Source organism: Leucopleurus acutus (genome assembly GCF_964270905.1).
Source record: "Leucopleurus acutus genome assembly, chromosome: 12".
In the NCBI taxonomy this organism is placed as follows: domain Eukaryota; kingdom Metazoa; phylum Chordata; class Mammalia; order Artiodactyla; family Delphinidae; genus Leucopleurus; species Leucopleurus acutus.
Window position 1 is genome coordinate 33,357,502 of NC_139154.1, and position 12,958 is coordinate 33,370,459.

A 12,958-nucleotide genomic window follows, 5' to 3' on the forward strand; every position below is an offset into this window, starting at 1 on the left:
ACAGCCTGATCAAAACCACTCTTCTAAGAAGACAGAACATTCCACGAGCCAAGCCAAGGCCAACTGCAAGAGAGCCTAACTTCAAACCTCAAGAGAGGTGTAGCCCTTAATAACAGAAGGACAGGGGGTTAAAAAAAGAAAAGGAATGGGGGGAATCACTGATGCCTATATTACAAAATACAAAAAGTGAATCTATGAAATAATTTTAAAAGTGCCTATACTTTTTGAATGTCTTTACAGACTACCTTAACAGTCTACGACTATTAACTATCTGAAGTTTTCAGATCGTGACCATATTTTATACCCAAGGGGTCTAAAACTTCCCCTTAAGAATCTATACAATAATCATGTAAATATGAAACAACAGCATTACTTCTTAACACATGTGGAAGTAAATATGATCCATTAAAATTTGGTCTCATTTAAAAGGAAAGTCAAAATAATAAATCTAGTATTTACTTAGAAGAAAAACCTTTTCTGAATATGGTGACATACTGAAGAAGTATTTGCCTGTGGCCAACTGTACATGAAGCTCCTCGATTACAGATGTGGACACTGGCTTACAGAGAGGTAAGTTCTGGCTTCAACGTCACAGAATAAATAGCTAGTTAGTGGTAGATTTGGATGGGAACCCTAACTTATCAGGTCTTATAACGTCCTATTTTCTTTGTTGCAACTGTCTATTTTTAAAGAGTTTATAGAAACTATAACCAAAATAAAGAGAAGACAAACCAACTAGTATAGAGGAAAACACTCCAAATGACCTGTCTTGTTTACCAGTCAATCTAGTCTTAAAATAAATACAATTTATCCTATCCTCAAGTATGTGTAAATTTACATTTTCTACTGCCTCTTTTACCATTACCAAGGTAGACTATGACAGTCCAAACTGCCTGTTAGCTACTTGTTAAACATGATTTGTAACATGAAAGCGTAACATAATACTCTATTATGAACTGATAAATAAATATACACACATAGTATATAAACAAAATATGCCTATATTACATATAAATATAAATACAGCTAGGAGATGAGACCATATTGGACAGTGAGGCAGTAATTTTATGAGAGGGAGTCTTAGCAAGTTTACAAGTGTAAGACAGTCCCATAAAAATTTGTAAATTAATGCCTCGGAATATACTGCACAAAACACATTTATTTATAGTTTGTTTTCAATTAAATATAAATTTAAAATATGTCATATATTATACGGTCTGAGGTTCAATTACTTCAAAAATACTAACAGCAAAACACTAGTACTTCCAGAATTTAGTTTTCATATTTATATACAAAGTTCTATTTTCTGCCTGGATGAGTATAGCCAATATTCAAAGTGTTCATTAACCAGTATCTACTATGGAAACTTAAACTGCTTTCTATGAATTTTTAATAACCATATTTGTTTTGTTTTTCTTTCTTTTAAACAGGTTTATTTGAGATATAATTCACATACAATTCTCCCATTAAAAGTGTACAATTCAATGACTTTTAGTATATTCACATAGCTGTGAAACCATCACCGCAATCAACGTTAGGACATTTTCGTATCCCTAAACAGGAATCCTGTGCCATCAGCAGTCGTTCTCTATTCCTTCCAACACCTAGTCCCAATCCCCTAGCAACCACTCATCTACTGTCTCTGTGGATTTGCCTGTTTTGGACGTTTCATATAAATGGAACCACACAACATGTGACCTTTTACAGCTAGCTTCTTTCACTTAGTATGTTTCCAAGGCTCATCCATGCTACAGCATGGATCAGTACTTCATTCTTTTTTATTGCTGAACAATATTTATCTTTTAAATGATCTTTAATACTGTCTTTCAAATGTTTTTATTCCTCAACCTAGCTATTCTTTCTGGGTACATTTACACTTGTTTACATTTTCTTGATTAGAAAAATCACAAGCAAACAGTTTGATCACCAGAATAAATAATGATCATCTGGATTATAATTCATAGAATAAAATATCCATGAATCCATACCGATATAAATAAAAAGTTGAATAAGTAAATAAATGAGGAAGAAGAGACAGCTTTTACTTATAGAATTCCAATTAATTAATGCAGAAGAAAGGAACAGAAAATTACCATCAGGAAAACACCACAAGAGTGGCTGTACACAAGATGCACTGGTGGACATTAAAGTTAATGGGCAAAAGTATAAGGAGAAACAGGATATTTGCAGAGTTTTAGAGTATCTCCCCCTAAATATTTACTCACTACAAAGGGAAAAATAAAACTTCACAGTGTTGAAATCTGGCAGATGCCACCTTAACCACATGACTGAGGTTATTAGCATGACCAGTGGGAAGATTTAGGCCCTCACAGATGCTCAAATATGACGCACTGAGAAGGAGACGGCATCACTTCTGTGGGTCTCTTGCCAAAGATATATAATCTGCTAATCATAGGAAACAGCAAACAAACCCAAATAGAAGGATGGTCTACAAAATATCTATGATCAGTTCTCTTCAGAAGTTTTAAGGTCATAAGAGACAAGGAAAGACTGAGGAATTGTCACAGATTAGGGAACTCTAAGGAGAAATAACAAAATACAACTAGATTGAATCCTGGACCAGAAAAATGACATTAGTGGAAAAACTGGTCAGATTCAAATAAAGTCTGTATTAAGAATATTGTACAAATTTTCACTTCTGCTCTTGAGAAATATACTACAGTTAGGAAAGATGCTAACATTAAGGGAATGTTATTTTTGTACCTTTTAAGTCTAAAATTATTTTAAAGTAAAAACAAAATTTTTAATCACAAAAAAACTCTATTTCTGATTGTGCTAAAAAAGGTAAGTATAACAGACATGGAACAGATTAACTCTGCAATGGCGGGGGGGAATGTAAAATGTTAAAGAGTATCTTAAAGGAATCTGAGAAATCAGCAATGGAGACACATTAATAAAGATACTACCCTTTCCTTTAAAACAAAAAACTCCACATTATTTTACTTTCATGATCCTTCAAAACTTTTACATTTTATCACTTGAAAACATATTTTGTCCCTCACTGGGAATTATGTAGAAAATATATATTATCTCTGAATGGCTTTGAGAAGCTATAAGAAAAGACACAATGGATATCCCTGTAATTCCATCAAAGCTATAGTCTGACTATTCATTATTTGTGAGTTGGCTTTTCTCAAGAAAAGGGGTAAATTATCAATAAATTAAAATACATTACAATATGCTTCTTTGAATAAAAGAGAAATAGTGATTACTTGGCAGGTCTCCTCTAAAATAATCATATATAATAAAATTATTTTGAAGCCAAATGAATCTTAGTAGCCAAAATAATGACCTTTAGATGGAACTCTCATAAAAAGAAGGAGGAGCATAAAAGTGATAAGGAAAAAGCATATTCAATAACTCAATATGTAAATTCTTAATAGGAAACTAATTACATTACTTTGGCAATACAAAGAATGGTAATACTTTAAAGTTTATCATGCATTCTTACTTGAAATTTACTTGTTACAAGTCAAGAAAAGATCACTTCAGTATACACCACAATTTATTTAAAAATTTTTTTTCTAATACAGGAGACTGAATGCAGAAGATGTTAGTTTGTTTAAACTGTTAAATATAAACTTCAAAATACATACAAATCAGAATTCCTCTGGGTCAAAGTAAAGCTAACAACAAGACAGATTTAAATTACTTTGATATAACCATATGATTTTATATTATAAGTAGATTAAAGCTACACTCTGAAACATTATCATCTTTGGTAAATTTATTAAACAAGCTTAGAATTGATTAGCCAGAAATGAGAGCCATGCAAAGGCTGAAAGCAGCTATTAAAATAAACCCAAGGCACCGAAATGAGCACAGATTTATAAACAGCCCAGCATGAAGCTGCCAATGATTGCTTCTAATAGTCTAAAACAAGGAAAGTGAGTAAGATTTCACTGAAAGTTTCTGTACCTGTCTCTGTTTGTTAAACCCAGAGTCACACGGCTTTAAGGAAGGAATAAAACAGAATGAAGGACACGAGCTTAAAGGAAAACATCAAATACACATATGTAATAAAAACAGGCAGCACTTTTGTCATGTCACTCCTCTTACTTTCCCATGACTTCAAACACACCACCTCTACAGCAACACAAAGCAAGGAACACTCGCATACACACACACACAGTAGTTTCATGTCATTAACATGTGCTTGGTAATTTTAAAATTGTACTCTCAAATTTTGTATTCTTTCTCAAAAGAATAAATCATGGGCCATACATTCAACAAGAAAACCAGGTAAATAAAATTTGCTACAAAAAGTCAATATTCCTACTATGTACAAGTTTAAAATTAATTTTTAAATATTCTGATAAAAAACTGCCACTATTAATTGCAGGCCAATTTAATAACAAGGTTTAAATACTTGGAATTCACATGCTCACTTCATAAAATAAAATATTATCTAGCCACACTATAGTTAACATTCAGAGATACACTTTTCAAATTTGGGTTTTGTTTCACTGGGCATGTGGCACGTAATAGATGCACTAAAATACCATTTGAGAAGAAAGGCCCTAAGAGCCTTTCAGCTCAAGAAATCATAAATATAACAGTGAAAAATATTTGCATACTGTGAGTAACGTAACTATTTTACTGATGTAGTTCTTTGAAACTCTAATTCAAAGCAGACACACTGCTACTAATTATTCTTCTGTACAAATTAGGTTGGTGGTAAACATTCTTAAAATAGTTAAAATAATCTATAGATAACTGACAATATTGAGTCAAAGTTAATTTACAATGTTTTTCTTTTACTATGTCATTATCTGGAGTACCTTATGGAAACCTTGTTTTCTAGTTTACATATCAACGTTATTATAAGTAGGTTTTTTAGAAAGTTACTATGTATATCTGTGGAGACTTGAACTACATGAGAAATTTTGGGTTGGCCAAAAAGTTCATAACATCTTATGGAAAAACCCGAACGAACATTTTGGCCAACCCAGTAATAATTAGGTCAAAGTTGACAGATGAGGTTTAACACTACATGTAAAGGGCAATCTTTAAAAAAACACAAGTTCAGGACACGATTTTGTTATTTTTTAACTTTTAACTGTACTCTAGGATTTCAATGATATCCTTACTGCAGTATCCTACTTCTTCGATAATATCTCAATCAATTTAGTTGCAGTTTATTGTTTAGGAAAAAAAGCTTTCTTGAGCTGAAGTCTGGCACAAAGACTCTGAAGCTGGAAGTGAATATAATTTTTCACTACATTACTAGAGAAAACATATGTTAAAACTTTTCCAAATTGAAACAGATCAATAAAAAAGTGCACTCCTAAAATGCTTTAGAAAGTGTGAGTGAACCTCCTGAGAAAAGGTGCTGACCGCTGGCAAAGAGCACCCGCCCTAGGCCTGCATCTGAATGAACCTGAAACGCCCCTGCCTTACCCACGGCAGCTTTAGCCTTCTCATCCCAGTCTGCTCCTGCGCGATGAGAGACAGCTTGATTTGGACATGTATTTGGTTTAACAGGTTATGAGTTCTAAACCAGTGGTGGAAATAAAAATGATCTACAGTTGAGTCTCATCTTTTTTTCCCTTTTAACTTGGCCACTCCACCAATTGGATCCGGTTCAATGAAAACCAAGACCTTCATTTTTAAGACTTTTATTAATTCAGTAAATTTCATCAATCTCTAAAAGGAAAAGTAACAGCACACTGTAAGGCAGGACACTGTTATTAACACTGCCTCTGCAACTCTGAAGTTCTCCGCAATTAAACGTTGTGCTAATTATTTTCATGCCTTTTCAGTGAGGTAGCTGATCTAAATGAAGCTATCTAAAGGTATCTAGTAACCCCTGCGGCATAGGAGGTCGGGAAAGAATGACTTGGTAGCAACACTGATCGTTCCCGCTTGGCAGCCTCAAGCCCATCCGCTCCAAGAAGGCAGGATTTCCATCAGTTTTGTTCACTATCACATCCCACTGTAACAGTGAACCAGTGGATGATCAAACAGGCATCTGAAGGACTCAATGCTAAATAATTCAAGGAAGGATAAAAGGATAAAGAAATGCTCTATCACTCCTTCCTTCGAAAAAATGCTTTTCAAGGAAACACAGTTACCACCATGGGCAACATACCCTAAACAAAAACAGACTGAACACAACACTTGTAAGAAGAACTCTTTGAAAGACCACAACAAAATGCCACTGAGGAGACCTGGCTCGAGACAGGCCCTCCTTGGTGGGTCCTTCCCTTCATGGTCACAGAATGATCTGAATGCCACTACTTCCTTGTGGGACCTGGACTGAAAGAAGGTAAAGGCACCAAGCACAATTCTCCTGGGAAGCTTTCAAAACTGTAAAATATTTGGAGCATTCAGATAAGCTGGAAATCCTTCTAAATTCTAGGAAAACAAACTGATTCTAGGAAATCAAACCACCTTTTAGGCCAGAGAAGCATCAACAGATAAAAGGCTGAGTTAATCTAAACTGACTGGAGTGTTCATACACTACTCCCACCACTGAGAAGAGGTTATTTAACACAAAACGGTTTTAGTTTCTGAGTCTTTTTAAAGCTCCATGGAATTTGGTCTTTGGGACAGTAGTAATAATAATGATTATTAAGTACTTAAAGTATGCAAAGGCTGAGTAATCCCTAAAGCAGACCTGTGAGGTAGGTCTGCTTTTTCCAGATGAGGAAGTTGAGTATCAGAGAGGTTAAGTAATTTCTCCAAGGCAAAGAGCTAATCACCAGGGCCTATTTAACTTGAATGACCAAGTACCTGACCAAGTCATGCTTAGTATTAACAGGAGCAAAGAGGGCAGCATGGTGGTGAGGAACGGTCCATGGAAACAGCCACACGGATTCCAGCTCTGCACCTGGCGCTCCCCTCCCGTGAGCCGCAGGGAAGTCTGCACCGTGGTACTGGACTAGACCATGGGTCCTAGCCTTCTCTGAGGATCCCCCAGAGGGAAGGCAAGTCCAAGGTGGGGGGCCAGAGTTCTTTTTTCACTGGTTTTGTAAACTAGAATTCTCATTAAGATTTCAGTTCTAAAAAAGGCTTTTCTGCTTTGAAAGTTTGAAAAACACTATTCCTTTCTAGCTCTAATATCCTGGGGATCATACCCTGGGCCCAATGTTAATATATATTTTTTCAGTTTTACAAGATTTGGCATATATTTTCTCTATTATAAAATCACAGTGGAAAAAAGCCAGCACAGAGGCTTGTATCTTATGTCTTTGCCTTAGTGGGACCCTCGGACATCTCTGTAATTTATCTGTTAAGTCCTTGGCTGGTCTTCACAAGTCACAATCATTACAACGTTCCTTAATGTGAGAAAACTCAACTATTTTCATAAGGCTCTGCTTTATGAAGGTTTATGAGAAATTCCTTGAGGTAAAAAAAGATGGGACCAACTATACTGAAAAGACCACAGAGAGCTGGTTAACTCTCTATGATCTGGTTTTCTGGTGTTTTTTTTTTAACTCATTATTCTGTGTCCATAATGACAAGACAGTTTGTCCAAAAATGTTCGCATAGCTACTGACTTATCTATAAGCAGCTTTTGTCATCAAGTGTTGCATACAGGAGACAGATGAATGAGCAGAGATGAACTCACCTGCAGTCTTCGTATCTCAGAAATCATATTGTTTTCTACTACAGTACTGGAAAACTACAGGAGCCATGAAGGGCTAAAAAATTTTTTGTATTATATTAACTACTTCTTCATTGGTTCAGCTATAAAAATCCCATACAATGTTCTCATGTATAGATACTTCTCCACATTTCCACCACTGTTTTTAACACAGCTTTGAACTAAGTCTCTACTTGAACTAGTCTACTTCTAAATAAATTTTACATGCTATTTATTGTCATTGTTAATTTCTTAAAAGCAAAGGCGGCTTGGGAAGCAACTAAATTCACTAAACAGATTACAAAATTACCTTTTAATATTAAAAGAACAGCAAATAGTATGGTTATTTTACTAAACAAAGGCACTAATATATTCAGAGCATTTTTACTCTTCGTTATTGCGCTTGCAAACACTTCTTAAGAATTGCATTATTTCCCCTTCCCCAAAAACTCATTTTAAAATTTGCCTAATGCTCCTTCACTGGTCCCTGAAATTACTGACACCTTTTACTCACAAGTGTTTCTCCTTAAGCATGGGAACAGCTACTATTTCAGCATGTCTCTGTAATTAAGACCATCAAATTCTTCACAGGATCCAACTTTCATCAAAAGTTTGCAGAGGAATTTTAGCTCAGAGAATTGCATTGCATGCATGAAACTATGTATTAAAGGCTCTCTGACTAAACTAAAAGTCATTCTTGCATATAGTGGCAATGATCCATGGATTAAATATTCCCCCAACACCCAAATAGAACTACTATGGTTTATTGTGTCCATAATTCGTGGATAATTGAAGTCTCTCAAACACTTCAGCTAAATGTTAATGACTTAAAAGAATCATCAGCTCCTCAGTGAAAACACCAAAATGGTTCTCTTCCTATCTCACTAATATTAATTCAAAGAAAATTAAAGTTAAAAAAACTACTGCCTATTCAAATGCATGTTATAAGTTAAAAATTATGCATAAATTCAGGATGCAATATTTCACCAAAGTAATTCTAACTGCTATGCTACATTTCTTTAGATTAAATTGATCATGTTTACATGGGCATAACATTCTGCAAATATATCAACAGAACTTAAGATACAAACTGGGTTCTTAAATTCCACATTGATTGAATGGATGAAGATTTTATGGCTCATCACATTAAATGTATTTCTTATTAAGTACAAAGCCTTTAATAATAAATATACAAAGAGACTTCCTACAAAAGTTGTTTTTTTAGGGCTTCCCTGGTGGCGCAGTGGTTGAGAGTCCACCTGCCGATGCAGGGGACGCGGGTTCGTGCCCCAGTCCAGGAAGATCCCACATGCCGCGGAGCGGCTGGGCCCGTGAGCCATGGCCGCTGAGGCTGCGCGTCCGGAGCCTGTGCTCCGCAACGGGAGAGGCCACAGCAGGGAGAGGCCCGCGTACCGCAAAAAAAAAAACAAAAAAGTTGGTTTTTTAGACACCCATTCTAAAGTGTTGGGGGAAAAAAAGTTTTAAATAATTCCCTTTACATGCTGTACTAGCCCTGTTTATCTGGAAATTTTATTTTAATACAGTTGACCCTTGAACAACACAGGTTTGAACTGTGCGCGTCCACTTATACACAGATTTTTTTCAATGGTAAATACAACAGTACTACACGGTTGCGTTGGTTGAATCCGGAGATGCAGAACCACAGATAAGGAGGAACTACTTCCGCAAGAGGGCTGACTATAAGTTACAGTCTCTATTTTAGACTGCTAGGATTTTAGGCTGGTAGGAGGCTTGGTGCTCCTAACCCCTGCATTGTTTAAGGATCAACTGTATACAGATAAAGAAAAGTAGCGCTGTAGTAGTACTGAATTTACACTAAGCATGGGCACCTAGATTAAGCACGAGCCACTAAGGATCCATTCCTGGTCTATACCATCGAGCTCATAATGTCTTTTTGCAGTCTCAAGGTTGATTGGAGATATTTTCAAACCTATTCTACATGTATGGTACCAACTGCAGGCTTCAGAAAAACAGGCAAATGTGAAAATAAAGCCCAACATTAAGGAACTAATACCACCAAATGAATGCTCCTGATGGCTGCTGGAAAAACCCCTTCCTTATTGGACGACAAAAAAAAAAAAACCCATCCCATGTCATTGAAAAAGGGGAAAAGCAGGAGGAAATGAAGGGTAAAGTTAAACATTAGCTTTTTCATTAATCCGTGAACTATAATTATTAGTATTCAGCTACTCTACACCAGCTGCCCATCACACTGCAGATGCACAGTTAGTGAACTGCTGTCATCATGATTAAGACAGTCGTTACTGCTGCAGAAGCGGGAGATGCTCGCATCCACACCACAAGACTACTCCGTTACCCTCGAGGAGTCTGTGGGTGAAGAAAACCCCTCAGCAGCATCCTCCTTGATAACCTCCTAACAACACAAAACAAGAGTGTGGGTAAAAGGTGAAGGAGTGAGCCAAACAAGGATGATGAATGAACATGATGTTGAAATAATATATAACACTGAAACCTGGACCTGATTAGATTTTTTTCCTTCCATGATAATATTTTAAAATTTAAATAACAGTTTAAGTTCTATAGCTTTTGCCTCCTAATTTAAAAAATACATTAACAGGGAATTTCTTTTTTTTTTTAATTGTTAACACACGTTTATCATCAGGAACACCTAAAATTTTAGGCACAAATGTATTTTGTTTTGGATTAGAGTTAATAGTACAGTTGAATACTTCCCTGATTCTATTTAATTTCTGCTATTCAATCAAAATGTTCTTTCAATACGTCCTCTAATTTTTATACCATAGGGCTAGCATATATCTACATAGATAGACACAACTACCATATATGTATGTCCTTTAAAAAGAAATCAGAAATTAGCAGATGTAAAGGTTTAGTTTTAAAAGTTTGATAACAAACATTATTGGCCAGAAACTCTGGTTGTAAACAACTCATCATTTACCTCCTGATGCTGCAAGTCATTTTCCTTTCATTGATATTTACCAGAAATGAAAACAAAATACATTTTGTGTTAGTAACAGCTTATGTTTCTTAAAACTACTTATAAAATAAGTTGCGCTTTTACTACAGAAAGGAAATAAGCAAACTTCTAATGCTGACTATGTTTCATATTAGAGTAATACTTTAGTTATGCTTTTTTATACTTACTAGGCCATTGCTCTGATCTCTGGGCAAATTCGTTTTTACTGATGGACGTGAGATGAGATGTTGGGAGCCGCCAGGGTAGTACCTTGGCGTGTAAAGGTAAGGGGCAAAGAATGGCTATGGAGAAAACACGTAACAAAACAATTACCGAAATCAAAGTGAAATGAGATGTAGCAAATGAAACTAACCAATAAAATACAACTCCAAGTTTTTAATGCAAGTGACAAAACAAAAGAAAAAATGCCTCACTCATATTCTCTAAGATATCAAACTTAAGATATATTATTTAAATTTTTATATTGTTGATTTAATAAAGCTTTTTAAAAAGCAACTAAAGTTTTGCACCTTACAACTTGACACCAGAGTTTCTCTTTACATTTAACATTTTTATGGGTTTACCATGTGTCAGGTTCTAAGTGATTTACAAATATTAACTCACATTCTCATAAAAAAAAAAAGCAAAATAGAATCTCAATAGAATACTATTCTTTACCAAAAAAAGATTAGCCTTAAGTAAGACCAAAGAAAGTCTGAATTATATGAGAACCTCCTATACATGGACTCCAGGAATACTGTTACTCTAGGTTCCTAGAGTTTACTTTATAGTCTATATCCTGGAGTTTACTCTGTCTCCTAAATAAGCAAGCATATTTTTTAAACGGGGAATTCATTGTTTAGAGGGGATCTATAAATACACCATTTATTTGTATCCAGCTTCATATAAACAGGAGCTATCAGATTATATGGGCTAAAAATAAAGATTAAAACATATTAACTTTCATTACACTGATGTAACATCTTCCCTTACTTTTTTCACTCCTGCCATTTTAAGAAAACTGTTCTGCTTTTAACTTTCAGACTAAAAACCTCAAATAACTAGAGCAAAAAATAACTAGATCTAAAAACATGAGAAATTTTTAAATGTTTTAAAAATAATAAAACGATATTAAAGCATCACATCATTGTTATTCATGTGAAATTAGTGAACACAAGGTCTCCACCTATGGTATGGTAATTTAATATTAAAAAAAAAATTCTTGGTCTCAAAACTTCAACTGTCATCTAATTATCAATTGAACCATTTTACGAAAAATTATAGCAGATTTTAAGACTGGCAAATAAAAACCTGCATTTCACACTGCCTACCACTCAGATAAAGTTTACAAGGATGAAATACATTAGAAAATGCTACTGCTCCACCTTTTTCTCCTTATTTGAGTAAAAGAATGGAATAACATTCACAGGACCTCTATAAATGGTATACCTAATAACTTACATGGCTGGCATTTCTCAAAAACTGGAAAATTTAAATTTTAGAATTCCTGCTTTGCCACATTTATTCAAATTTCTCTATCTTCCTAGCTTATAAGAAATTTATTTAGGCATGCACTTGGCTTCTATGAATACCAGCCCCTGTGTTTTCTCAAATTAGACTAAAGAGGGAGACAACAAAAATAAAGAAACTGCAAGGGATCTTAGAGTACAGTTCCAGAAAGTATAATACTAGAGCAGATGCTCCATTTTCCTATAGGAAATATTAGTGTTTAAGACCATTAAAATGAGGATAGCTTGGACCTACTCAACTTGATAGGGTCTGAATACTGCTGATAATTAATTGTGCTCTCATCTTTTGAAGTAGAAAATGATCATATTTATACTATGCAAATGATTATACATGACTGAAGATAACTTGAAATAAAACTCTAGAAATTGGCTACAGTGCTATTATTTGGCAATAGCACCTGAGTCCTACCAGCAGTATTTCCATTATCTCACATTTAAAAGCTGTAACGCATATTAAATATAGGTTTACTGAACTACTATAAAAATTATCATTGTTTTAAATTCCAATACAAATTATTATACAAGATACAACAAATGGAATATTTGTTTATAAACAAATAGCAAAACAGATCCCTTTGAAGCATAGGATAGTCTCTGCTAACCCCATAGAGTTCACTTTCTTATTAAGATAATAAATAAAAGCAAAAAGCATCTCAAATATTCAGACTCAGTTGAGATCTAGAACCATTAAAATTCAAAATTCTTCTGATTTTTAAAAAATCATACTGCATTCAAACTTAACACTTTTTGTCTTTAAAGCTAAAGTACAGTTTTAAAATAATAACAGACCCCATTAGCAGAAAACTTCTAATACTTCCCTGGAAGAAATTCTTAAAATTTAAGATTCCTAGCACTTGCTTA

At 34.6% G+C, this 12,958-nt stretch overlaps 1 protein-coding gene across 4 annotated transcripts in view; it reads right to left on the reverse strand.

Annotated features, from left to right (window-relative positions):
- KIDINS220 (kinase D interacting substrate 220) overlaps positions 1-12,958 on the reverse strand; it is a 94,667-nt gene that overhangs the window by 9,667 nt on the left and 72,042 nt on the right. For 2 of the 4 annotated variants that reach the window (XM_082852374.1, XM_082852373.1), the window contains exons 25-26: positions 10,757-10,870; positions 3,940-3,972 (exon numbers count right to left, since the gene is read on the reverse strand). In XM_082852374.1, coding sequence (XP_082708500.1) covers positions 3,940-3,972; positions 10,757-10,870 — 147 coding nt within the window. The remainder of the gene's footprint in view (positions 1-3,939; positions 3,973-10,756; positions 10,871-12,958) is intronic. The other 2 variants (XM_082852376.1, XM_082852375.1) reach the window with 1 other exon arrangement.